This window comes from Alternaria ethzedia, assembly GCF_023757985.1.
Source record: "Alternaria ethzedia strain BMP 0044 chromosome Unknown scaffold_17, whole genome shotgun sequence".
Taxonomy (NCBI): domain Eukaryota; kingdom Fungi; phylum Ascomycota; class Dothideomycetes; order Pleosporales; family Pleosporaceae; genus Alternaria; species Alternaria ethzedia.
In genome coordinates, this window is record NW_026056210.1 from 265,005 (window position 1) to 291,181 (window position 26,177).

The following is a 26,177-nucleotide window of genomic DNA, read 5'->3' on the forward strand; positions in this document are numbered from 1 at the left end:
CAGGCGTCGACATAAATTTAACTTAGAGATAAAAGACCGCGACGGTATGATGTGAATGCGCAATGCTGCTACTGTTACGCTAGTTGTTTCGAGATGCAGTATGGTGATGCAAACAAGTGGCGAAGATAGCCGTGCATGTGTTCACAGTGGAAAGTAAGAAGAAGTAAGTCGCAATGGAGAGCATCTGAGTCAGATCAATATGTGCTTGTTCTGGGAGCCAATGTAGTTCGCTGGTCGTCATCATGGTAGAATGCGGCGCAAAAGAAAGGCCGAGGAGGTGAGGTCGGCAGCCTTGCGTGCAGTCGCCAGATCGGCACGACGTAGCTCTCATACTTCACCACACGACTGCCGTCCAAGGTGGCATCTCGATGCCGCATCAATGCGACGAATGTATTGACTTGAAATGCTCTGTATGTCTCCATCGATGTGACGCACAGAGTCGAAGCGTCGTGCATAATATTAGCCGTGCCCTGCTGCACCAAGCTTTGGACGTTCTGGGTTCGGTACCAGGTTGGGCGGGCGTGATATGCATCCGCCGTTAGCGGGAATCTCGCACCCTTCAGCGGACCCATCCATCCTCTCCATATCTCCTCCACCTCGCCTCGCCAACCTCGCTGTGCACGTGCTGCCACAACCACGACGGTCGCTAACAGACAACTCTCTAGTCGCACTGGCATTCGCCTCTGTTACGAGTGAATTGCACAGTCCAAGCGGCCGAAAGCGGTCGCCTGCCGCTGTAGAGGCCCCATGCCTACGCCTATATCTCTTCGATAGCGCCCACCACCGACCGAATCACGCCCGACGACAATCGCTACACCTTCCATACCATCTCGTATCTCGTTACGAGGCTGCAATTAGGGCTGCACGCAGCGACAGCGCTTGATGCATGAGCAAGAAGACTATGGTCGATTTCATGCCCCCCGGCGGGCCCCCAACGGGCGCCACTATGACTACCTTTCGAGTTGCCACGGACAGTGGAACGCCTGACGCAGCAGCTGGCGCATCGAAATCTAGAATGGGTGGTGCTGCGGTGCCTGCAACGAATGGTGCGCAGCCGAGTGCGGCCAGCACGATTCCTCTGAGCGCGCGCAAGGCAGCGCCGCTGGATCTCGCTACCGTGGAGCGCAGAGGACATGGAGCGCCAAACCACCTGCCACCCAAACAGAACCGTCTTTTTGGCCTACGCGAATCTCCCACATATCGACCGACAGCCGAGCAGTTCAAGGACCCGGTGGCATACATCCAAAGCATTCGCGAAGAAGGGCAAAAGTACGGCATCGTCAAGATTGTCCCACCAGACAGCTGGAAGCCACCATTCGCTATCGATACTGAGCGCTTCCACTTCCGCACGCGGCGACAGGAACTCAACTCGGTCGAAGGTGGCACGCGTGCCAACTTGAACTATCTCGATCAGCTCGCCAAATTCCACAAGCAACATGGCCACAGTCTCACTCGATTTCCGAGCGTGGACAAACGCCCTTTGGATCTCTACAAGCTCAAGAAGGCCGTTGAGAAGAGAGGTGGATTCGAACGTGTTTGCAAGCAGAAGAAGTGGGCTGAAATCGGACGCGACCTTGGCTACAGCGGCAAGATAATGTCTTCACTGTCGACATCGCTTAAAAACTCGTATCAGAAATGGCTACACCCATACGAGGAGTATCTGCGACTCGTCAAGCCTGGTGTGCAGCAGATGCTGGAGTACGAGCATGGCGGACCCTTCACGCCGTCACCAGCCCATTCGCCCATAAAGAAATCGCTGCAGGGTACGCCTGTCGCCAACGCTGCCGAGTCACCGGCTATGCGAGCCTCAGCAGCGCTGAACGCAACACTGCAGGGTGACTCTGTGCCAACTCCACCACCAGAGCTCTCACGACCTGCCATGCAGGGGGGCTTCACGCCGGTGAACTCGGGAGGCTTCACAGCGGTCAATGCGAACTCAGCACAAAAGCCGTCTACGCAACCCTCTACACCTAGTGCTTTTACTGCGGCCAACCCACCGAGCGCTATACATCGAGATGTGCTGGAATCGCGCACGTCAACACCTTTGCGCAATGCTGGCAGTCCCATGCTCTCAGCTGACAACACCCCGGACTTTAGACCGCCTGGAGCCGGCTTGACCCCGCTAGCCAATGGGCAGCATTTCAACCAACTGAAGCGAACCTTCTCTCAGGATCCGGAGAGTAGTGCAAACGACGATGTGGATGAGGCAAACGGTCGGCGTAGCAAGCGACTCAAAAAGGATGCTCCTCCTACCGTTGCGGGTTCACACATGACTCAGCCTCGCCAATCGACCCCCAGTCGAACTTTCCCACGCGTTCGATCGGCCGACGACAGACCTGGCGACCGATGCGAGACTTGCGGTACCGACAACGACCCTCAGAATATCCTACTTTGCGACAGCTGCGACGCTGGTTACCATGGTTCTTGCTTGGACCCACCCATCAAGGCTATCCCTGCATACGACTGGCACTGCCCTAGATGTCTCGTAGGCACAGGCGAGTTTGGATTTGAAGAAGGGGGCATTTACTCGCTCAAGCAGTTCCAGGAACGAGCCCAGCTATTCAAGCAGAATCACTTCGTCGGCAAGACGGCCTTTGATCCGGTCACCAATTTGCCAAAACCAGTTACTGAAGATGATGTAGAACGTGAGTTCTGGCATTCTGTTGCAAACGTTACGGAGACAGTCGAAGTAGAGTATGGAGCAGACATACATTCCACGACACACGGAAGTGGCTTCCCAACTATAGAGAAGAACCCACGCGACCCCTACTCGACCGATCCATGGAACTTGACTGTACTGCCCTATGCACCAGATTCGCTTTTCCGCCATATCAAGTCCGACATCTCAGGTATGACCGTACCCTGGTTATACGTGGGCATGGTATTCTCGACCTTTTGCTGGCATGCGGAGGACCACTACACGTATTCAGCAAATTATCAACATTTTGGCGCTACCAAGACATGGTACGGCGTACCAGCCGAGGACACCGAAAAGTTCGAGCAAGCCATGCGTGAAGCTGTACCAGAACTGTTTGAGAGCCAGCCAGATCTCTTGTTCCAGCTCGTGACGCTGTTGACTCCCGAGCAACTCTTGAAGGCTGGTGTTAGAGTCTATGCGATCGACCAACGTGCTGGAGAGTTTGTAATAACCTTCCCAGAAGCCTATCATGCCGGGTTCAATCATGGCTTCAATCTGAACGAAGCTGTAAACTTCGCGCCGAGCGACTGGGAGCCGTTTGGAGAGCACGGAGTTCAACGCCTTCAGGATTACCGCCGTCAACCATGCTTCTCCCACGACGAGCTACTGCTGGCAGCAGCATCACGCAAGGACACAACCATCAAGACTGCCAAGTGGCTTGCCCCTGCGATGGAGCGAATGCTTGCCAGAGAGTCACGGATACGCGATGAATTCCTGGACAAACACAAAGCTGCGAGAGCGCATACTTGCAAAGTTGACGGTACTGGCAATGCCGGGGGCTCCTGCGAACTCGACTTTATCATCGATGATGCCGACATGCATGAGGATGAATTGATTTGTGCCTTCTGCAAATCATATGGCTATCTGTCTCGCTTCTACTGCAAGAAGACCAAGAAGGTTTTGTGTCTACAGCACGCTGGATGGTTTGAATGTTGTCAAGACTCCCCGGAAGCTGAGCGTTACTCCGGAGCCAAGCTCCAACACAAGCTCGTATACCGCATGCAGGAGGACGATCTTGATGCGCTGGTACAAAAGATTGTCGACAAAGCAAGCACACCCGAAGTCTGGGAGGCAAAGATGGAGGCTTTGCTTTCCGAGGGGCCTCGACCTCAATTGAAGTCCCTACGTGCGCTCCTGCACGAAGGCGAGAAGATCGACTGGGACCTGAGCGGTCTCCAGGATCTGAAAGATTTCGTCGAGAAATGCCAGGAAGTTGCTGATGAAGCTACCTCTTACACCACTCGGAAGCAACAAGCCCGTCGCAAAGCAGAGCGTCCTGGAAGAGGACGGCCAAGCAAGTCGGCTGTTGCTGAGGCAGACGAGAAAGATCGCGAATATCGCAATGTGGAGAACATACAAAAGCTTCTCAATCAGGCAAAAGATCTAGGGTTCGATAGCCCGGAAATAACTACGCTCCGAGAACGTGCTGAGAGCATTGTCGAATTCCAGACCAGAGCGCGCACCGCTTTACGCGAGCGCACCTCCGAGCAGAGTATCGCACGGCTCGACGAGCTTTTGGAAGAAGGCAAGGGTTTCAACGTCGATCTACCTGAGCTTGAATCCCTCGAAAAGGTGGTTCAGCAGTTGAAGTGGCTTCAAGAGGCACAAGACTTCAAGGTAAAGCCCGCGCCGACGCTCCAAGAAGTTGGCGAACTCATCAAGAACGGCATTGAAGTCGGCATGCCAGAGCATCATCCTGACCTTCGCTTCTTGCAAGAGAAGAAAGATCAAGGTGAGTTCTGGGAGAAGAAGGCGAAGGAGCTCATGGAAGTGGAGAACGTGCATTATCAGCAACTCGATGCCTTCTCCAAGCAAGCGACCAATCTGCCGGTAACACCAGAGACCCGAGCCGCGATGGATGCCATATTGAAGAAACAACGAGATGCACAAGAGCTGATCATGTCTCTGTACGAGCGAAGCAAGAACCAGGACTTCTCTCAACGGCCAAAATACATGGAGGTCCGCAACGCCATGGAGTCTTTGAATGCGCTGAACGGAAAGCCCAATGGCACGAACGACCTTGAGAAGGAGCAGAAGCGACATGAAGATTGGATGAGGCGAGGAAAGAAGCTCTTTGGCAAAGCCAATGCGCCCTTGCATATCCTACACGCGCACATGAAACAAGTCGATGAGCGTAATCGATCCTGCTTCGATTTGGGAGACCAGCCTCGAATGCCCGTAGAGCCCGCGTCCCGTGAACAGAGCCCGGCTGATGGAGAAGAGGAGGACGGTCCCTTGTCCAGTCGAGACGTTTTCTGTATCTGTCGGAAACCTGAAGCTGGTATGATGATCGAGTGTGAATTGTGTCACGAATGGTAAGATGACTTGTTCTGCATCAAGAATCTATGCACTAACAATGATAGGTATCACGGCAAGTGCCTGAAGATCGCTCGTGGAAAAGTCAAAGAGGACGACAAGTACACATGTCCCATCTGCGATTATCGTGTCAAGATTCCTCGCGATGCGACTCGCCCAAAACTTGAGGATCTCCAGCTTTGGCAGGACGAAGTCCCCGGTTTGCCATTCCAACCTGAGGAAGAGGAAACACTGGACTCGCTGATCGAGCACGGTACCAGGTTCCGGGAGTACGTCGCGCGATACATCAACCCATTGATGTCCAGCCCTGATGAACTTACTACCCAACGATTTTACCTACGGAAGCTTGAGGGTGCTGAGATTCTTCTCTCGAACGAGATCAACTTCTTCCGCCAGGAGTTGCACAAATGGGCACCGGTAGCCCCGACACCGCCGCCTATTCTGCAAGTGTCTCTGTCTACACGTAAGCCGCGGCCGACGAAGCAGCAGAAGCTCATGAGCCAGTTGGGCATTACCAATCCGGACGACCTCCCGCAGCACCTCAAAACCAAAACCCATCAATTCAAGCGCAAGGATGGAGAGAAGCCACCGAGCAACCCGTCGGGCGCCGCTGAACAGTCGCATACTCCACCCGGTGAGCCTCGTCAAGGTCAACCCGAGGGTGAAAGCAGCGAGTACTTCAACACTACCACCACGTCTACGTTCAACAACTCGCCCACATTTGCTACGAGTGCTCCACTGAATTTCAGCGGCTCTTCATCGATTGCGCCTCTAGACCCAGGTCTTTTTGAGAGTTCAGGGCCCGCAGCTCCAACTAGTCCCATGCAAGACCCCTTCAAGAGCTCAAATAGTGGACATGAGATGTTTGGCGAAGCGATGGAAATGGGTGGCGGTCAGGCAGAAGAGGCACTGGCTGTCACCGAAGGCAACAACTACATGGACTAGAAGTCTGACGGCTATACGCCACGGACGCCAGAATCATGGTGCATAATTTCTCAATAGCATCCTAGGGGCGTACGGCAAGGATCGTTGTACAATACGGTTCATCATTGTTTGAGTCGGGGTTCTACGACTGTTGTTTTTAGCATTGTCTTTTACTTCATCATGTCCGATGATGGACGTGCGGTAGTTGTGCCGCAACTACTGCAGCGTTCGTTATGCGTGTTATTTCAGCGCTGCTTACTGCATCAGAGGGGTGTTAGGGAGCACGACAGGGCTACTGGCCGACATACCCAGAACAGGCGTAGAGAGACTCGGGTACTAAATTCATGTTCGATAATGGACTCGTAATGCAATAATCTGACCATTGACAATTTGCTGATGTGTGATGTGATGATGGCTGTCCGTGGGTTGTGGGCATGATGATGCGGGGATCTCGGAGGTTTGCTTGAAATGCGCTACCGGGAGTGTCCGTGCACTCGACTTTTCTAAGCCGATGCTGGTCATCAACGACGGCGGACGACACATCGCAATGCTTCCAAGTAGAGGGCTGCGGCCGGCCCAGCTTGCGCCTTTGGCCTCACGACAGTCGACAGTCTTACGGACCAATGCTACAAGGAAGGTGCGCATCTGCGATTTCCACTGCCCGCTTCGTTCAATTCACACACCTGCGTTCTCGTGTCCAAGTCGCCCAGCACCTTCTCTATGACCATCCTTCTGCACAACAGCAAATCAGAGCCGACTTGTTGTAATTGCTAATTGTGGTAGTTTTCGTCCCTTCCCCGAACTGCGAACCTCACCGGCCCATCATGTCGAACGAGCCCGCTCCAGTCAGCGCTGTGGAAGTCTGGCGCGAACCGAACTCATAATGTCATGACGAGTGCGTCGACTGTTCGAAACGCCTCATGGTATGCTCCTTGGAGCTGGGGGAAGTCTAGCGGACCCGTCGATGCCAGCTCTCTCACACCGGCCGACCGCGTCCCCATCGCCGAATTCTCGCACCGTCCCGTCTCCGAGTTTGCGCAACAACACGCAGAGCCTGTCGTCACCACGTCTACGCCCGAGCTCGCTCCTGCAGCTATCGACAAGCCCGCCGTCGTGGATGGAGCAGTCGCGCCTGCCGAGGCGGTAGTAGACGGCGCGTCAACATTGACGGAACCCAAGACACTCGACACTCTCTTCGATGCTGAGCCAGTCAAGGACACTCTCCCCACAGCCGAGATTGATCCCACTCGTCTCATCCATCATTCTGGACAATTGCAGGAATTGGGTCTTGACTACGGCTGGGGTATGACGACTCTGTTCGAGAAGTGCATCGAAACCATCTACCTACAGTCAGGCATGGGCTGGGCTGGCTCCATCATTGCTGCCGGTGTCGTTGTCCGTTGCACGACCTTCGTGCTCCAGGCAGCGAGCTCAGACAAGATGGCAGTTATGTCTTCACTGGCACCCGTTACCAAGCCTATACAAGAGAAGATGGAGGCTGCCCTTGCTCGAGGTGACAAGCAACAGGCCGATCTATACAAGATGCAGCAGGCCGCAATCATGAAGCCCTACGTAGGAGGTATGCTTGCCACTGGAGGTTTCATGATCGCGCAAGCCTGGATTGGATTTGCCGCCTTCAGATTCCTAAGGGCTATGGCTGACCTGCCCGTCCCCGGCATGGCGCATGATGGCTTTCTGTGGTTCACCGATCTGAGCAACCGCGACCCTTACTTCATCTTACCGGCTGCAACTTCAGCCATCATGTATACTGTTTTCAAGGCAAGTCTATACTCTTGAACGATGCTCTCACCTTACTGACACACTGAATAGACCGGAGGTGAAACTGGTGTGCAGCCCGATACAGCCCAGGCAGTTACACGTCAAAAGATTTTCACTGGTTTATCCGTCTTCCTCGGTGTTGCCACCGCTTTCCAGGCCTCTGCTCTCCAACTCTACTTCCTGATGTCCGGTATTATGGGCGGTTTAACTGGTTGGTTGCTTCGCCAGAATGGTTTCAGAAAATTCATTGGTATTCGACCGCTACCCAGCAAAGAGAGCAACGAGCTTTACAGCAAAGTCGTCAAGGGAGAGGCGAAGTTGAGTCAAGTCAAGGGAGCCGATGGCAGGGCTCGTTACCAGCCACCCACCCGCAAAGCAGCCCCGATGAACCGTCGCCAGTTGTCTGGCATCAACATCAAATCCGGAGTTGCCCTACCTGCGCATCTCAAGACGGAGGTACCCAAGACGATCGACACGGAATATCCTGACCGGGACATGGATTTCGAGGAAGGTGCCAAGGGCAAACCAATCAGCGAGAAGCTGGACTACTACCGCAGAAACTACCGCCTTGCCTACATCTGGAGGCGGACGGGCAACGGCATGGATCGCTTTATGAGGTCTATGGGCTTTGGAGACAAGAAGATGTCACCCGAGGAGGCCAGGAGGAAGAAGAGGGCTGATGATTACGAGATTGAGAGGAGACGCAGGTTCCAAAATAGGCAATAGAGACGTGTCGGAGATGTGGACGGCCATGTATGATATACGCGTGTTGGACCTTGTGTTAGTAGTACGTGCATCTCCAAAAGGACTGGGAGTTGTTTGATACGCATAGCGAGAGATTTTGTATAAATACTAAGAGAAGCATATGCTCCTGATTCAACCTTGGACGTATGGGTGTTTACGGTGTTTGGATGCATCGAAAGCTCGTTTGCGATTCCAACTCTCGTTTGTAACCATGCTTGAAACGAAGATGGCTCGAATTTGATTCAATCGATTCCAAGATGAAAAGCAATGCCTCTGAACGCAATGCCATTGATTGCACTCGTATATACAGATACGTCTCCAGGCTCTCCACCTCCCCTTGCACTACCCATCTACTCCAGCGACGTGTACATATCCAACTCCTGGCCATTCCTCCTCCTCCGCTCCACAGGATCCGCTCGCATCTCCACACCTGGTCCCACGCGCCTGGAATCGGCTCCGGAGCGATGAGTCGGGAATATCTGGTATCACATAATGATTAGCATCCTTCCCAAATACAAAACATACCCAATCTCTCCTATCAATACTCTTCCATTGACATTGACATACCTTAGTACCACTCCACCCCAACCGATACGCCGCCTCATTCGCAACCAACTCGCCAAAACCCAACATGAGCCCGTTGACAAACGGCAAGAAGAGGTTTATCGCTGCGCCGCGGAGCAGTCCCCATATTGTGGGTGGCTTGTAGAGGATCAGGGGTGTGGAACTTGAGGATGCGGATTCGGGCGAGGAGGAGGTGAGCTCGTTGTTTGCGTCGTAGTTTTCGCTGTCGGAGGGGATGGTTATGCCGGATTCGGTGAGGTTGGTGGCGTCGGTCATGGTGGGTGGGGTGATTGGAGAGGGATTGGGTGGTGGGTGGTGGGAGGTAGGCTGGTGGTGGATGCTGGATGCTGGATGCTGGATGCTGGATGCTAGGTGCTGGATGGGTGCTAGAGCCCCACGCGGAGGTGATGCGGAGGACGGCGCGAGGTTGGCTTGATCGGGCGGGAGTATATTGACAGTCAGATACTGTCGATTGACGTGGTGAGTTGCCGACTACGCAAGGAAGAGTCCACTGACGCGCGTGGTTCGTAGTGCGCGAGGGTCCCGAGGTTGCTGCTCGAGGTGTTGATGAGGCTCACATTAATTCCGGCCTTGGCATTATCTCGGAACTTTGATGCACGTCGGAAGGTGCTGCATGTCAAGGTCTAAACGGCTTATTGGCAGACATATCTTTAGAGTCTAAGAGAATCACGTAGGTCTTATGACCAACTTATCTAGTTGTTGATTAACAAGGTAACTCGCATCGACTGTGTTTGTGATTCGCGGTGAATGTCGAGAGCGAGCAAGCGACGTCACCAGCTACCGCCTGCGGTAGGTACCTAAAAGCCCGCCCTGAGTTTACATAGACCCCACCGCAGTCAACCAACGCGTCCAAGCCACCAACCACGCCACTACCCTCATCTTCAACGGCAGCATTACTACGCTGTTATGTCTGAAGCTACCCCCGACCAAGACGCTCTCATTGCTCAGCTTGCTAGTCTGACTGGCCTCGATCCCGCAACAGTATGTTGATGGAAGCTCATCGAAGCTATCGGAGCTGTTCACTCACACAAAGAACAGGCAGAACGCTACTTGAACGCCTCCAACGGAGATCTCACCCTCGCTGCATCTCTCTTCTTCGACGAATCGGCCGAACAACAAGACGACGCTTCCGAACCAGACGTCGACATGGCTGGTGACGAGTCAAACACAGACGCTCCCAGTGTGCCCCAAGGAGCTGGTGGAGGGCGCACTCTCGGGGGCGCATATGTACCTTCCCCTGCGCCCGAAGCATCTCGATCATCGTCGCAGCCTGCTGCTGCTCGTGGACAGCCTGCCCAGAGGGGCGTAGCAGGTGCGCGGACGCTTAGGGACCTCCAGTCATCAGGTGGCGGACACGGACACGCCCATGATGACGACGATGACGACGAGAACCCTGATGATGAGAACCAGGACTTCTTCGCCGGTGGTGAAAAGTCAGGTCTTGCCGTTCAGAACCCAAACCAGTCAAATCCGCGCGATCAGATCAACAACATCCTGAAGCGCGCACGACAGTAAGCGGGCCAAGCATCGTTTGGGCCACTCCAGCTAACAAGCGCAGGAACGCTCCCCGACCAGGTGGTGACGAGGAGCAGCCCGCCAGTTCCTCTCATTTCCGTGGCGCAGGTACTACCCTGGGAGGCGATGATGCTCCCTCCCGAACCATTCCAGACCCCACGGCCAACATCCCCGCACCGCCCCCGCGCGCCCATCGCGAGCTTCACCTCTGGCGTGACGGCTTCTCAGTCGACGACGGCGACCTGTTCCGGTACGATGACCCGGCCAACGCACGTACACTGGAGATGATCAACACGGGCCACGCTCCATTGCATATTCTCAACGTAGAACACGGCCAGGAGGTGGATGTCGAAGTGCACGCGCACAAGGACGAGGACTACAAGAAGCCAAAGAAGAAGTACGTTCCCTTCTCGGGTAGCGGAAACCGTCTGGGCAGCCCCACCCCTGGTGCAAGCTCAGCGGCTGCTCCCATGGCACCGGCAGCTTCAAGTAGCACGGCAGCCTCGACTCCAGCGGCCTCTGCGCTACCTACCGTCGACGTCGACTCATCGGCTCCTACCCTCACGCTCCAGCTACGCCTTGGTGACGGTACACGGCTGACTTCGCGGTTCAACACTACACACACTATTGGCGACGTCTACGACTTTGTCGGCAGGGCTAGCCCGGCCAGTCAGGATCGCGAGTGGGCGCTCATGACCACGTTCCCCAGCAACGAGCTGACAGACAAGGCCCAAGTGCTGGGTGACATTCCAGAGTTCAAACGTGGTGGTGTAGTGGTGCAAAAGTGGAAGTGAGGACGCACTGTACGTGGATGCACTCGAGTCCGGATTGCCGTTTATAGTGCGGGTGCGGGCAGTGGAGGATGCAAACGTAGAAAGCGTGTGCTGATCATGACAATATCATCTGCAAAGGTGTTATGGCAAAATGCAGGATAGATTTGGGAACGGTAGCTGGATAGCATTCATGACAATATCGATGCTGCAGGGTGCACATAATTGCACAACCTGCCAAATGTGGTACCCGTTGTTATCTGGCATGGTGCATTGCACTGCATGAAGCTTGACGTGTGCGCGGCGCGTCGCACCGCAGTCGTGAGTTTAGCAGTAGCCTCACGATTGGCGGGACGTTTAGCATTGTGTTTGCACATCGTTAATTTGTCTGGACAGAAGGGCCGAAGAACGTTTCTCCAGTCTCCAACATTATCTTTCGATTCAGGTCGCTGCTGCAGGGTTCACTGTGGGACTGCATCGCCATGTCCGTTGGATCGGCTGAATAAGATGACGACCACAGAGTCGCTGCATTTCGCTTGGGTAATGACGCCTTCGCTCCTTCTCTTATCTCTAATTATACCGCCGAGCTGGCTGAGAATGTCGCCCGTCGAGTGCCAAATGTTATTTGCGTGCGCCCCCAGATAGCATCAGCAGTGGGGGGTGGCGTGCTGGGCAGGTTGGTTGGCATATCAGTCGTGGCTGCTAGCTGAGTCCTAGTGAATCCTTCCTGCGGATAGATGAGCAGCGGCCATGGTGCGACGGCTCTGCCGCTCGGAAGATTTTGCGAAACGCGCAAGCACCGACTTCCAGGACGACATGGCACCACTCAGACGCAACCTCTGCTCGTCGTTAGGCGATCAACAGTGTGCAACGCGTCAGCCCTCCCCCTGGAGTACCTTGCAGCACGGGGCGGGAGGCGGCGCGGGAGTTGGGGGTTAAGGCGTCTTGGTGCAAAACCGATAGGGATTCCCAGATCGACGAGGCTCTGGCCGCGTACTGCCGTTTGAGAGTGTTCGACGCTTCTTCTGCTCGTGCAATTTCGTACCCTGTCGAGTAGTCTTGTCCCGCGCTCTTGGTATCGTCATTTCCGTCTAATCATCGTCTGCGGTTTTTTCTCTTGAGGCTTGCATTCCTCGATCGATCCCGTTCGCTCTTGCTAGCATTCCACCGGCCCTTTCCCGAGTTCACGTGCGGCAGGAACGACCGACACAGATAGACGGATTGACCATCCTTCTTGCCCTCTTCACTGTAGTCGGCCCCGCCTTCCTTTCCTTTGCATCCAAGCTAGCATCGCTCGGCAGCGCCTTCACCAGAGCTTCGCCGCCATCTTTAACACCCACGGTCCTTACCACCTGCACCACTTCACCACACCTCCTCGCCATCAGTCGCTAGTCCTTCTTTCGCGCTACACCTCCGCAACCTCAAGCGATGCAGCTTTTACATTATCGGTAAATCCTACGACTACCCCAGTACACTAGGTACCATACCGGCATAAGGTTAGTGTGCACCACTAAACGATACGAATACGAACAACATCGACATCATGTTTGTCCGATCACCCCGCAGATTTGCGATAGTTTCCTTTATAGCATTGGTTTTCATCTTCGCCGTCCTACAGCAGAGTCCATGGGCGAACGAGAAGGTGTACGAGCGCATGCCGCTCTTCAACTCGGGGAACAGACCGCCGACACAGGAGCTCCTGAATGAAAGTCCAGGCGAGGCGCAGGCGCATCTCGAGGATGCGTGGCATAATGCCGTGCCCATTCCTGGCGCCATGCCCAGCCCCGTAGATGCGCAATCGCCAGCAGAGCCGGCAGAGGTTATGCTGCCGCCAATGGAGACCTCGCGCGAACCTGAGGTCGACGCGTCGAAGCCCACCAAGCCTTACCCGCCTTGGGTGACGGCACCGTCGAGGACAGGCTCTTTCATCCCTCCCTACCCAACACCATCCAACTGGAAGCAGTACATGGCGAAGATGCTGGACTGGCCGCGACCGAGCTGGAGTGGTCACTGGCCGCCGTTTGGCGACTACGTCGACAAGAAGTACGACCCGAACCGGTGGGAGCAATTCGATTTGTAAGTATACATACTTTGCGCGCGACAGTGGTGGTTCTAACCTTATGCAGGGATTATCGCATCTACGAGTCTAGCCATGATAAGCTGAACGACACGATTGCCTCTGATCCGATCGCATACAAGCCGTTCCCCAAGTACAATACCCCAAAGTGGAAGCAGAAGTGGCACGGTGAATACGTGGCTTGTCTGGGTCCGCGCGGCAAACCCCTCAACGAGAGCACCGACGACGAGGTCCAGGTCTACCGCGGCATACCCGAGGACTTTCCCCCGGTATACGCTGGTGGTTATGATGTCATCGGACTCGACGACGATGTCTGCTTCGACCGATACTCACGATACGGCCCGTACGGATATGGTGATGATGAGTTCCCAGAGGAGGTTAAGAACTGGAAGGCGCCCGCTACTGTCCCCGAGTGGCCTCAGGTGAACTGGGGTGCGCTGCAAGACGATTGTCTTGAGCGGAACAAGGGGCGCTACCGGCCCAAGGCCAGGTCGCCAATCGTCAAGATTCCCAGCACTGTCCTACCTGAGCCCGCGGCGGCGTCGTCGGCGTTTGCGATCCCCACAGACACGAGCCGAAGCAACTTGGAGAACCGCGATGACAGCGAGAAGAAGTACCACCACCGAACAGCCATTCTCATCCGTGCCTGGACCGGATACAACTACGAAGAGAACGACATCACCGCCATTCGCGCCATGGTCTCCGAGCTCTCCCTCCAGTCCGGCGGTGAATACCAAGTTTACCTCTACGTCCACGTCAAGGACAGAGATGCACCCATCTTCGACAGCCAGTATGAATACGATCGCATCCTAAAAGAAAACGTACCTGAGGAACTGCGCGACATTGCTATCCTATGGTCAGAATCCATCTTCCCGAAATGGTATCCCAAGGTTATGGACTGGCAGGTCTATTGGCAGCAATTCATGTGTCTACAATGGTTCAGTCTTACGCACCCCGAATTTGATTACGTCTGGAACTGGGAAACAGACGCTAGATACACTGGACACCACTATCACTTCTTCGAGAAGATCAGCGAGTTCGCGGACAAACAACCGAGGAAGCTGTTGTGGGAGCGCAACAAGCGATACTATCTTCCGAGCGTACATGGAGACTACCAATCATACGTCGAAAACACACACAAAGACGTCTTGAACGCATCTGCAAACTCGCTCATCCCACCACCCGTATGGGGACCACGGCCATGGAGACTTGCCATCCCTCCCCAGAAACCACTAGGCCCTACACCACCCACGACTATGGAGGAAGACAACTTCGAGTGGGGTGTTGGTGAGCCTGCGGACTTCATTACTCTTCTTCCGATGTGGGACCCTAGGAACACGACTTGGTCTTACAAGGATAAGATCTGGAACTACCTGCCTCACATCCGACCAATCTTCACGCCAGAGGATGGCCAGGCCGATTGGTTCACTCACCCTATCTTTGAACAGATTGATCGCCGGACTTTCATCAACACAGTCGTACGTTTCAGCAAGAAGATGCTGCAAGCTATGCATGAGGAGAACTTGGTTGGACGCAGTATGCAGGCCGAGATGTGGCCCTCGACAGTTGCACTCCAACACGGTTTGAAAGCCGTATACGCTCCTCACCCGATCTTCAACGACCGTCACTGGCCCGCCGCATATACGGAAGCCATCTTTGATACCGCATCGACTGTCGATGAAGAGACAGGTGAAGCCTTGGAAAGCCGTCAAGGCGCCTGGACCGAAGAAGCCGACTCACCCTACAACCACGACCGCGAGTTCAACTTCCAAGGTTGGAGCTGGTACTACGCATCACGCTTCCCACGTAACCTATACCGACGATGGCTCAACTGGCCCATTGTCCAACAAAACTGGGGAGAGTCAGAAAAGATCGACGGTGGACCAGGCTCCGACGGCGAGCTGGAGCAGAAGAGGATGTGCATACCAGGTATGCTACTCCATCCCGTAAAGAGGATGGCCAAGTACAAGGAAAAGCCTTGAACGAGATGACCGGAATGGAACGGAACGCAATACCAGGTCTCATACGACCAACGACCACCGCAGCGCCGTGTTGACACGAATATTATCTGAACACCAGCATTTATCTGTGTGTATAGCAGAAAGGGATTGAGCGCTATCCTATTTGCCACTTTTGCCTTCTCTACCAAAAGCATGGGCGGAGCATAAGCATGCTTTGTACTCTTTTTTCCTTTGACCTTCTCAACTGATACCTGTTTCCTCTTTCTCCCTCTTCGTTTCGTTTCGTTACCAGACCTGAAGATGTCTGCTGGGTACAATTTTTGTTATCTTAGGGGATACAAGCATTTGCTGGACATATATTTTGGCGCTGTTGGCAGACTATTTACGGCATCAGTGGTTTTGACACTCATTGTCAGCTTGTTGATAGATCTTTCTGAATCGCCTGAGAGGCGTGGTTAGATATAGATGGCATCTTTTTTTGAAATGTATAAGGATTACTGTTCAATGTGTGGCGTGGTACTACTTTGGTGTTCTTGCGTGCGGCTAGGATTGCGCATCACTGCGTCTGCCTTGAGCTGATGATTCGCAGATTGGTGATGGACCATGGAACGCTAATGGGTATTCGGACGCAACCATGGTTCGATCTGTGAGCCGAAAAGATTCTTGGTAAAGCCGTGGCATGTTACGATATAAGCATTCTTTCTACTACGATAAAGATCCTAGCTACACAGCTTTATACTATCATCTACAGCCATCGCCATCGCCATCGCCATCGCCACACTCTCGTCCCACGACGCTCGGTGTTCAATACGCCACACCACTTCGCCACTTCATCCATCTCAGTTCCACCCTCAATTGCGCTCTTGCCTTCAACTACTACAAGATGGCCAACACTCAACACCGAGGCTTCCTCACTCTCCCAACTGAGCTGCGCTTGGAAGTATACAAGCGGCTTATAGCTGCATGTCTTGCCGACGGCTATCCACATCACGCGGGAGGACTATTACGGTCCTGCACCAAGATCCACGATGAGATGGCAGAGTATATTGACAGAATTCTGTCTTTCATCAAACTTCAACACTACTGGATACGAAATACCGAATCGATGGATTCACTACACGCATATCTTCCTTCGACCTACGAGTTCACCACGCCGCCAGAAGACGCCACGCTGCTGATACCTGTCAGCAAGATTATCGAGCATTGGGGAGCCCGCCGTGTCTTTAATGACATGTGCATTTCACTTCTTCACGCCGCTCCCACCCAGCTACGATCCCTCACCCTTGGATTCTACTATTCCCTCCCAGACATGAACGAATCATGGCGTGCTAATATCCGCCGAGTCAGCTGCTTTTTCCATTTGATACGTCAAATGTTGATGGAAGCAGAGCAGTGCCACCTGAAAAATGTCGGTCGTTTGATGATAGACTTGAGTAATCATGGAGCACCTCCCAGTTCGATAGGCGCAGTTGAGGGCACTAAATGCCTTTGGACAACGTTGGAATTTAGGTACAAACATTCCAAGTGAATGGGAAGAGGACAGAAACAAGATTCGGCAAGGCGGCATTGTCACCGCTCCATAACAAGTTGACAAATTCAGCCTTTCACCGTCGCCTGCTCATCTTGTACCTCGCTAGCGCTGCAGCGTATTTGCTCGCTGGATTACCAAACTTCGCAAACTCTACTCTACTTTCATCTTCAACAGACCGCCAATTTCCCGACAGAGACCTCTCAACTCACCACAGACCGGAATTCAGCGCCATGGCCAAAGACAAGCCTTCCCCATTCCTCACGCTACCAGCAGAACTACGACTTCAGATCTATAGCAATCTTCTCACCGAAACCCTGGAAAATGGACGCACCCCCGATGTCGGTGCTCTATACCTAGCTTCCCGCACAACCTATTCGGAAATGAAGCCACTCGTCTCAACAGTCCAAGTAGCCCTCGACCTGAAGCGCGCCTGGGATCATTCTAGACGGCTCAGAGGCGAAGTCAGAGGACGACTATGCTTCCAAATCCCATCAACACACACGTACATTAACCCGCTCACCGAGTTCGCCATCACCGCACCGCGCGATCGCAAACGCAGAAATCCCGTTCAAAGGGCTAAGCACAACATGCTGCGTCGCACGGAAGACTTGGCGGTCTTCGGCCTTCGTCTCCTCCTCTGCCCTTTCGGTTTCGGAGTGGAACGTCGATATACCAATAAACAACTCCTCGCGTCTAGCGATTTCTTCTTCCGCGCCTTCTACCAGATATGGGGAAAAGAGTTTCTGGAGAAGGCAAGGCAAAAGAGATACATTGACCGTTTAACCTTTCAGAAAGATTCCCACGTGGAGGATAGATACACTGTGAAGATTGTGCACGGGAAGCAGTATGGGGGCGTGTATCTTCCTGCCTCCGGTGCTTTTTATGGTCCCTGGTGCTTTCTTGTTGAGGGACAGACGAAGAGACTGTGGGGAGTGGATTTTAGGGGCGGATTGAAGCTGCCGGGGTGGAGGCATGAGCGTATAGATTGGTTTATCAGGGGTAGTGCTATTTGAGGGGTTTATGTCGACTGAGTTCGCGGGGTTAGATGAGGATTGCGTACCGGCCTTTCGGAGTGTATGTTGCTATATTGTTACATCGTCATAGTGGCGTACTGATGCAAAGTAGGGTCGCAAAGCTCATGCATTCAACCCTGTATAATCTGTTCCGTTCTAATCTACGTAAATTTGCACAAATCATCATCCAACCCGTTTGTTCTCACTTCCTACACAATGAATCACCTCACAACGTCATTGACTCAGCAGGAGATGAATCCGTGCTCTTAAGCGAAGTTGATTCCTTGCATTCGATGCTCCGATATATAAGAGCAGGAAGCATTAACTGTAACGATCACTTCCCCTCACCTTGGTATCTAAACAACCCACGCATTATACAGAACATGATTCTCACCCTTCCAACAGAGCTTCGAATCGAGGTCTATAGGCACCTTATTGTCGACAGCATCACTCCTGGACGTCCACAAGATATCTCCGGCCTTTTCTTTAGTTGCCGTACTACGTACAACGAAATGGAGGACGATATAGCTAAAGTTAAACCTCTAATCCTTGCTACTCGAAAGTGGCAAGATGAGCATCCATACGGCCGTTGTTTGAAGATCGAGTCATCACCAGCCTCGATTTTGGCAGGAGGAGCTGGCGAAGGCAACATTAGCATGCCGATTTCAGGATCATGGCTCCAGGGTAGCCTTAACCGGGCTTCATTGAAACGATGCGTAGCAGCTCTCCAGCAGGTATTGCACCTACCATGGTCGACAATCAACCTCTCTACCCATGTGGATTGTCCGCTGGACCACCTTCAAAGTACCCGCGTAATGTGCCTGGAGCTTTTCTTTAGGGACAATTACGACCCGGCGGAACTCACCTGGATTCAACGATGTGATCGCCTCACCCTCAATTTTCGAGGTACCACTGAAAAACTTGAATGGTGTACTTGGGACATTGCATTCGCAATCCATGGCCAGAGGGCTCTCAAAGCGATTTGGATACAAAAACCTGATGACAGGCGTAACGGCGACTTATGGACAATTGGATATGACTTTGTAGAAGGCTTGGAAACAATTAAGGGGCTGCAGTGGAAACAAGAAGTTCGGCAAGGTTTGCTGCGGCGCGAAGGTATATTTTAGGGCTCTCAGGGTTGATCATGTTCACCACGACCTGAAGATCTGAAAGCTTGAGGTCTTGCCTGTGCGGAAGTGGCATCTGCTCACGTCTCGATGTACGTAGTACGAACAAAGACTGAAGTTAACATCATGGAGGATATAAAGTTTAAAGCTACCCCTTGATCGATCGTTGAATTTATGTGCGTCTTCACAGGCGCATCCTTGTGAGATGAGGGCCGAATATAGCGCCGCGCACGCGCCATGCTGACGGTGACTCGTCATCTCCCGCAGTCTTGTATCTTCCTCATCTCATCCATCTTAGCATGCATCTTTCACATGGTCGGAGTTGGCGGGCGGTCCAGAGCGTGCGATAACTGCAAAAGTCGACGCGTCAAATGTGGTAGGTTTGCCCTGTTTACCCCTGCGCTATTCCGACGCGTGTGTTGACGTCACGAGATCTACGAAAGCCACAATGCGGAAGGTGCGTCACAGCACGACTACAATGTGGTGGCACTCGCGGCATCACATTCGTACAATTCGATGGCCACGGCCAGTCTCCCCAGCCTAGCGATCGCGATGTCGCCGGGTGCTTAGCTGTGGAAGTCGGCACCAGAACGCCTGACACTGCTATTCGACTTCACCAGGAAATTCATCGAGCATTGTCGCCTTCTCGCGATGATGTCTTCACTGCGTTCACTCTCTCAAACTTGTTGCCGGTGCAGAGCCTGTTGGTGTTCAATCCTGGGGTTATTACCATCAAGTCACTTTCTGCGCTTGCGACTTCTTACTTCGGCATCAAGCACCAGGATAGAGCTATCACGCAGTACGGATTCAAGAGGTACAGTGACGCACTTAGAGCCGTGCATTCGGCTCTTGAGGCTTCGGTGTCTCCGCCTTCCTTTGATCTGATTGAGGCGGTCATGCTTATGGGGCTCATCGAGGTACATCAAACGTTCTGCAGTGCACACATTTTCTAACCGCTACTAGTTCCTCATCTCGGATCGTGTCGATGGTTGGATAAACCATGCACGTGGGCTAGAAAGGCTCTTCGAGTTGCGCGGACCTGAAGCTATGGCATCACCTCAGTGTCTTGGGATCTTGGATAGGATTCGCCCGTCTCTTATCTTTGCAGCTATTGTCTTGCACAAGCCAACGATAATGTCGGAGAATAAATGGAAATATATCCCCTGGAGCTTACACCCTGAGCACATCGACTCGCTCAAGCTCTTGTTCGACATTATTGCCGACTACCCTCAGCTCTTCATTCTGCGTGATGAGCTTTTGTCAGTTGCGGATGAAGACACAAGGACTGCTGAGACGCAATGTCTCTCTTTGCAATGTCATGAGGTCATCGCCAAACTGAAAAACTGGAGGGAGACTTTTGCGTCTGATCCGTTTCACACCTCTTACGAGACACCCGCATGTCAACCGATACCGCTCATAGAAGACGAGTATGGCGCGTTGCATCCAGCCTGGTCTACTGCCTTCAGATACCGATCACTCTATCACGCGAACGCTATCACAGTCTATAACGCCGCTACCATCATGGCCCTCCGCTTCGCCGACAGCATCGATGCTGAGATGATGTCATCTTCAGCGTACCATACCCGACAGGAGCAGATATCGACGGCGGCGCTCACTATATGTCGTAGCGTCGAGTACCATCAGCTAGAGGACTGGGGCGAACAGGGCTCTTTTGAACTGCTCTTTCCTCTGCGCATGGCATACGATGGGATCCGCGAGAAGGAGCCGACAATAGCATCATGGATCATATCTGTCATGCAAGACATGTCGGCTGGTAGACGAGGGCCCTGGAGATCCGCGAAAAGCATCCTAGATGTTCGCAAGTGAGGTTGTAGTAAAGTAAAAAGGTAGAAGAACCCTTTTGTCGCATAAACACAGGCGTTCGTGACAAGTCAACGAAGTCTCTTTATCACTACATCCCCTCATTCAGCGACTCAATGATGATATACTCCATCTTCTCGACCACATTCTGCTCCTTCTCCAACTTCTTACCCTCCTTAACATGAGCTTTGGTCCCTTTCCGGTCCTGTTTCTGAGTTCTCCTCTCTTCCTTTCGTGCCTTCTTCTCTTCTTTCTTGGCTCGTTTGCGCTCCGCTTTATCTGCCCTTCTCTTTTGTTCACCGTTGACCTCCTCATGAGATCTCCGGGTGGACTCTCCACTGGAGCTGGTTCTGGACAAAGAACCAGAGCTTGAGTCTGACCTGTAGCCCTTTTCTTCTTTCTTCTTGATCCGCCGTTTGATCTGCTTCGCAGCCATTCTATCGAGAGCACTTCGCTGCTCTATTGGCGGCGGAACGTTGAATGAAAGCGGTGCGATATACGGCATGAGTGATTGCAAACGGCGGTATCCAGCTGTTTGAGGCCGGGAGCTGCTTCCTAGCACTCTTTGCCAAGTCAGAAACAGGGAAACCCTATGGCAGGGCTAAACTTACGCCGACGATGGCATGTGCACATTGCAGCCAATCTTCTCTTCCAACTGTCTGTTCTTGCAAATCGAAGCCTTCAGACCACGAGGCGCGAAGTATTCTCGGTTCACAGCCTCCAAGAAGCGCCTCGTCCGCACAGTGGTCGTAGCAGCCGTTCCAACTCCGGCGGCCACGTTCATGCTGGCGCCGGCAATCATGGTCCAATGATGTGGTCTAGCACTTGTATGAGAAACCAGTAAGAGCCAGAAAGAGAAGTCAACTCACACGATGCCAACCACATGACCCGCTACATCAAGCGCCTGAAGCGGGGCTGGCGGAGCTTGAGCGACACTGAGATCATCGATGAATGCTACAAGATCTCTCTCATGGATGTCGAAGCGGCGCAGATCGGGGCTGTAAGCTCGTATGAATGGGAACGGTGTTCCAAGTAGACCGTTCGCATCGAGTCTTGGTATCACGACGGGTTTCTAGACAGGTCAGCAAGGCTTACTGGCGACGTTTGAAGAGTGGCTCACTTGAAGAGATTGTCGTGGCTGAACTGGATTTGGTATGCAAGGTGTCCAATCTATTGCGTGATGTGACAACTCATCATCCGGTGGAGACAAGCTAGTCGGTGGTAACGGTGCAGCGCTGTATGAACCAAGTGCTCGATGCGGCCGGTCGAAAGAGTGGCTCTGATATGGAAGAGGTTCTAATGGCATCATGACAGTATGGTATCGAGCTTATGTTGCTTTGCGATGAGTGGTCTGGCACTAGATATAAGTATCTCGAGCGTCACGCTCAACACAATACGGAGCTGCTTTGATAAACCGCGCATATTGTTCCAGGCCCCCAGCTATCTCCAAAACGGGCGTATTTCTCGAGACTCAGCCTTGCCAGTAAATAGATGCCAAACAACATCAAGCACAGTCAAGCCCCAGGCCTCGTAGATCGCTATCCCAATATAGTTGATTCCTCGAGGTCACTAACCGCATGTTGTCTAGCGCAACAAGTGTCATTTTTTCGGATTACCGCTTCGGGCTTATTTGTCGAGATTGGTCGATCAGCAGTAGAAAGAGTGAGCTGAAGTACGAATAGTGAATTCAGTTTCATTGCAAGAGAAAGCAGACGTTTGGTAAATGTTTGTTGATCGTGTATGGAAATGATCAACAGCGGCTTGCATGTTAGCCTTGCTAAGCCACGACTTGTTACATGAAGTGGTTGCGTAAAAGCGGTTCTCATTTGGCTGCGGTCTTGGGCCGTTACTACGAAACTTCAAAAGACTATTCCATACATCAACAACTTCCCCGCGTTTGCGGTCTGGTATCACCATCCGGCCGGATCCTTGAAGTCTTCGGGCACCTTCAGTCCTCTTTGCTTCCTTCTGCGCCAAACCTCTTTCTTGCCATTTGGTCTCCACTTGATCATTTCATCTTCAGGATACTCTGCAAGGCACGCAGCTACATCCCAGCGATGTATCTCATTGTCGTCGTGATAGATTAAAACATGATCTACGTACTCAAGCAGAGTGATGCCCCGGATATACTCCCAATTACCTTCCAGCTGTTGTTGTATAGTCCAATTCAGACACACCAAGAAGTACCGGGAAGTAACCGACATTGCAGCGTCGGCCTGAGCGGACATATGAATCAGACCGAGCTGCGCAAGATCGGGAGATGGTGTCTCGACGTTGATGCTGATCGTTCTGATGGATATTTGCCGGTGTTCACTGTCGCTCTTCCTTTCGCCCAGAGGCCCAACATGGGTGAATCGGTTGAGTATGCCATAGAAGCCCCATACCACTAGAACAGTGAGGTGAGTGGTTATTATGTAGTACTGATACTAATAGAGGAAAGGCTTTCCTTACACTGCTTAGGTATTAGCCCAAAGAAATCTTCAGGTCCTGGATTTGCCGGCGCCCCTAACATGTCTTCAATTTCAGACTTCAGTCGTTCGCTATCGTTTGTCACACAGAGGCGAAGTGTGACATTCAGATGCTCAATTCTGGTCGACAAAACTGGAACATTGATCCACGTCGCTGCCAATATCCCATTGTCGGTCATTACAAGATCGAGGTCGTACACAATACTTCGCATTCGTTGTAGCATCTCCGTTGTCTCCGTTCTCAGCTGTTGATTGACTAGCAGTAATCTCGTCGAATTCGAGACGATTGCCTGGGGCTGATACGATGGACCCGGTCGCACGAACGGCGTCGGAAACTCATAAGTCGTGTATCCTTCAAGAATCTCTTCGGTTGTCTGATTAAGCACTCGTGGCTGCCGGGCTGGCGAAAGTATGACGTATTCGCATATCTGATCACGTAGTTCACGCGGAAGGCCCATGAACGATGGCATTATGCTTTCGCGTCGGCTTTGAGGACCACAGCTGGATATTGGATAGCGAAGGCTGGGAGTTTGTGGTGGGCTCGTCATACCCAAGCGCACGGCTCTTGCCTAAAGGTCGATGACGCGGGGCGGCTGCCCTGGAATGAAAAGTGGGGCAGTGCATCACCATCCCTTTTCCGATCGCCTGTCAGGAGGGAGCATCACCTTCAACAAAGAACAGTACACGCTTCTCAATCAAATTGAAATCTGTACTTATCTTGCGCTACCCATGTATCATTTTCACCGACGCAGCTCTCGATTAATCTGGAGCAGGCGAAGACCCATCCAATCCGGGACTTTTACAGTGTGATAGCAATACGCCGCCAACATCAGAAGCGCTACAAAGGAAAAGTCTTGTCAAAACTTCTTCTCATCCGACCCCTTCTGCTTCATCGCGTCCGCAATCTTTCCAGCAATGGCATATACACTGGCGCTAAGATGGCCCGAGATCTGAGTCGGGAACACACTCGCATCCACAACCCGGACGTTTTGCGTCCCGTAAACCTTGCCCTCCGTATCTACCACACCGCCCAGCTCCCTACTCATCATTGCGCAAGTACTCACGGGATGCGAGTTGCCGTTCATGGCGCCTGTGATCCAGTCGTCCCAGACTTGATCCCTCCAATGAGCACCTTGCGGTACCGCTTCGTAACCGGGAGAGACCTCGCCTGTAGCGTCCTCCGCGAGCGGCGAAGTGGCGAAATACTCGCGGATACGGATTGCAGCAGCTGCTTGGACATACATGTCGATGGGCATCTGGAAGAAGTTTGGGTCGATACGTGGTGGTATGGTTGCATCGGCGGATTCGATGTGTATTGAGCCTCGAGAAAGCGGTATTAGATCCCAGAGCTGCGCAATGATCTGTTTTCCTGTTGGGGCCCAGAGGATCTCTATTAAAGGAACATCGCTCTCAGCAGTGAAGACTAGGTCTACTTGATGTTGCAGAAGCCGTTCTTGCGTCTCGACGGAGATGGTATCGGGCGCGTAGTCTGCGACAATCGCTGCAGCATAAGCGCTCACATTGGCTTGGAGCTCTTCCACAAGAGCGGGAAGTTCTTCACCAAAGAGATCAGAAGCTGTCAAGAATGTAACGAAGGTAGGGTAGCCCGTCCAATTCGTGGACGAGTTGAAGACCATCCCATGCTGTGGTTGATCTGGCAGGTTGGAGCCGACCGAGTGGAGTGGGTTGACAGTCTTGATACCGAGAGGTTCAAGTATGGCGGGATTACCTACACCTGAGTGCTCAAGGAATGCCGGTGATCGAATGGCGCCGGCTGCGACAATGACCTCCTTGTTGGCACCGATAGTTTTCGTTACATTTCCCGCATCGATCACCTCAACTCCCGAGGCCACCACTTCTGACGTCTCGGATGATTCGTCGTTCCAGGTGATGCGTGCAGCAGTAGTATTGAAGAAGACCTGGAGGTTCGGGCGTGACGCAACAGGGAAGTAGAAGGACCTTGCTCCATCTGCCCTCGTAGGCCCACTCACATTCTGTGTCATAGGCCACACGTCGAAACCGCGCATACTACCGTTGTTCGGTTCCTTATTGTAAGGAATACCCATCGCCTGGGAGGTCTCCGCGAACAATTTGGCGAAGCCTTGACGGACCAAGTATGGGGTGAAGCCAACAGCAAGCTCTCCCTCCGTTCCATGTACCCCGTCCCTGAAGGTCGCGCCCTCCTTCGAAAGCTCCTCGCTCGGCTCTGTAAACCCTTCTTGCATTAGGTAGTATTCGAGCAGGCTCTTCCAGTTCCAACCCTCGTTCCCAAGCCCTTCCCACCCATCAATTTGCTCTTTCTCCGCGCGGATGTACGTCATTCCATTGACCGTAGTACTGCCTCCCAAAGCCTTGCCTGCCCAGTAGTTCACGCTCCGGTTCCCAGCATACTTCTGAGGTGCCGTCATGTACTTCCAGTCAATCGACGTGCCGATGAAGAGGCCGTACTCCAAGATAGACCTCGGTACATATGAGACATTGGGGTTATCGTAGCCAGAATCTCCGGCTTCGATGATGGCAACAGTGACTTCGGGATCGGCAGACAGTCGGTTCGCGACTAGAAGACCTGCGGGGCCTCCTCCAACTATAACATAGTCATATGTCTCTGGTGCGCATGTAACACGGACGACCTGGGTCAGGACGGTGAGAAGAAGAGACCACGACATGATGGGTCATGGGGATCAAGGTGCGGGATTCCTCTTGGACGCGCCGAGCCTGGCATCTCGGTCTATATACCGGACGTGTGTGTGGAGACCCCAACAAAGTAGGCCTCCCAAAATCCCCGCAACGACCGTCCACCTAGTGGACTTGCTGGGGTTGAATTATGTCATTGGCTCGTTACGTCACT

At 52.9% G+C, this 26,177-nt stretch overlaps 8 protein-coding genes across 8 annotated transcripts; 5 read left to right on the forward strand and 3 right to left on the reverse strand.

Moving 5' to 3' along the window:
- Nucleotides 1–946: 946 nt before the first annotated feature.
- Nucleotides 947–5,959, forward strand: J4E87_006825 (uncharacterized protein; the record flags this gene model as incomplete). Its single annotated transcript, XM_049378426.1, has 2 exons — nucleotides 947–5,013; nucleotides 5,062–5,959. The coding sequence occupies 2 exons, from the start codon at nucleotides 947–949 to the stop codon at nucleotides 5,957–5,959; spliced, it is 4,965 nt and encodes a 1,654-aa protein (XP_049231819.1).
- Nucleotides 5,960–6,826: 867 nt separating this feature from the next.
- On the forward strand, nucleotides 6,827–8,443 carry J4E87_006826 (uncharacterized protein; the record flags this gene model as incomplete). Its single annotated transcript, XM_049378427.1, has 2 exons — nucleotides 6,827–7,708; nucleotides 7,769–8,443. 2 exons carry the CDS (start codon nucleotides 6,827–6,829, stop codon nucleotides 8,441–8,443), a joined length of 1,557 nt encoding a protein of 518 aa, XP_049231820.1.
- A 368-nt stretch (nucleotides 8,444–8,811) lies between these two features.
- J4E87_006827 (uncharacterized protein) lies at nucleotides 8,812–9,301 on the reverse strand (the record flags this gene model as incomplete). The annotated part of the gene is made up of 2 exons (XM_049378428.1): nucleotides 8,812–8,940; nucleotides 9,029–9,301. The coding sequence occupies 2 exons, from the start codon at nucleotides 9,299–9,301 to the stop codon at nucleotides 8,812–8,814; spliced, it is 402 nt and encodes a 133-aa protein (XP_049231821.1).
- Nucleotides 9,302–9,952: 651 nt separating this feature from the next.
- J4E87_006828 (uncharacterized protein) lies at nucleotides 9,953–11,355 on the forward strand (the record flags this gene model as incomplete). The annotated part of the gene is made up of 3 exons (XM_049378429.1): nucleotides 9,953–10,027; nucleotides 10,085–10,557; nucleotides 10,605–11,355. The coding sequence occupies 3 exons, from the start codon at nucleotides 9,953–9,955 to the stop codon at nucleotides 11,353–11,355; spliced, it is 1,299 nt and encodes a 432-aa protein (XP_049231822.1).
- Nucleotides 11,356–12,874: 1,519 nt separating this feature from the next.
- J4E87_006829 (uncharacterized protein) lies at nucleotides 12,875–15,390 on the forward strand (the record flags this gene model as incomplete). Its single annotated transcript, XM_049378430.1, has 2 exons — nucleotides 12,875–13,407; nucleotides 13,458–15,390. The coding sequence occupies 2 exons, from the start codon at nucleotides 12,875–12,877 to the stop codon at nucleotides 15,388–15,390; spliced, it is 2,466 nt and encodes an 821-aa protein (XP_049231823.1).
- A 4,784-nt stretch (nucleotides 15,391–20,174) lies between these two features.
- On the forward strand, nucleotides 20,175–20,867 carry J4E87_006830 (uncharacterized protein; the record flags this gene model as incomplete). The annotated part of the gene is made up of 1 exon (XM_049378431.1): nucleotides 20,175–20,867. One exon carries the CDS (start codon nucleotides 20,175–20,177, stop codon nucleotides 20,865–20,867), a length of 693 nt encoding a protein of 230 aa, XP_049231824.1.
- An 85-nt stretch (nucleotides 20,868–20,952) lies between these two features.
- J4E87_006831 (uncharacterized protein) lies at nucleotides 20,953–21,645 on the reverse strand (the record flags this gene model as incomplete). The annotated part of the gene is made up of 2 exons (XM_049378432.1): nucleotides 20,953–21,424; nucleotides 21,473–21,645. 2 exons carry the CDS (start codon nucleotides 21,643–21,645, stop codon nucleotides 20,953–20,955), a joined length of 645 nt encoding a protein of 214 aa, XP_049231825.1.
- A 2,541-nt stretch (nucleotides 21,646–24,186) lies between these two features.
- J4E87_006832 (uncharacterized protein) lies at nucleotides 24,187–25,995 on the reverse strand (the record flags this gene model as incomplete). Its single annotated transcript, XM_049378433.1, has 1 exon — nucleotides 24,187–25,995. The coding sequence occupies one exon, from the start codon at nucleotides 25,993–25,995 to the stop codon at nucleotides 24,187–24,189; it is 1,809 nt and encodes a 602-aa protein (XP_049231826.1).
- Nucleotides 25,996–26,177: the final 182 nt, after the last annotated feature.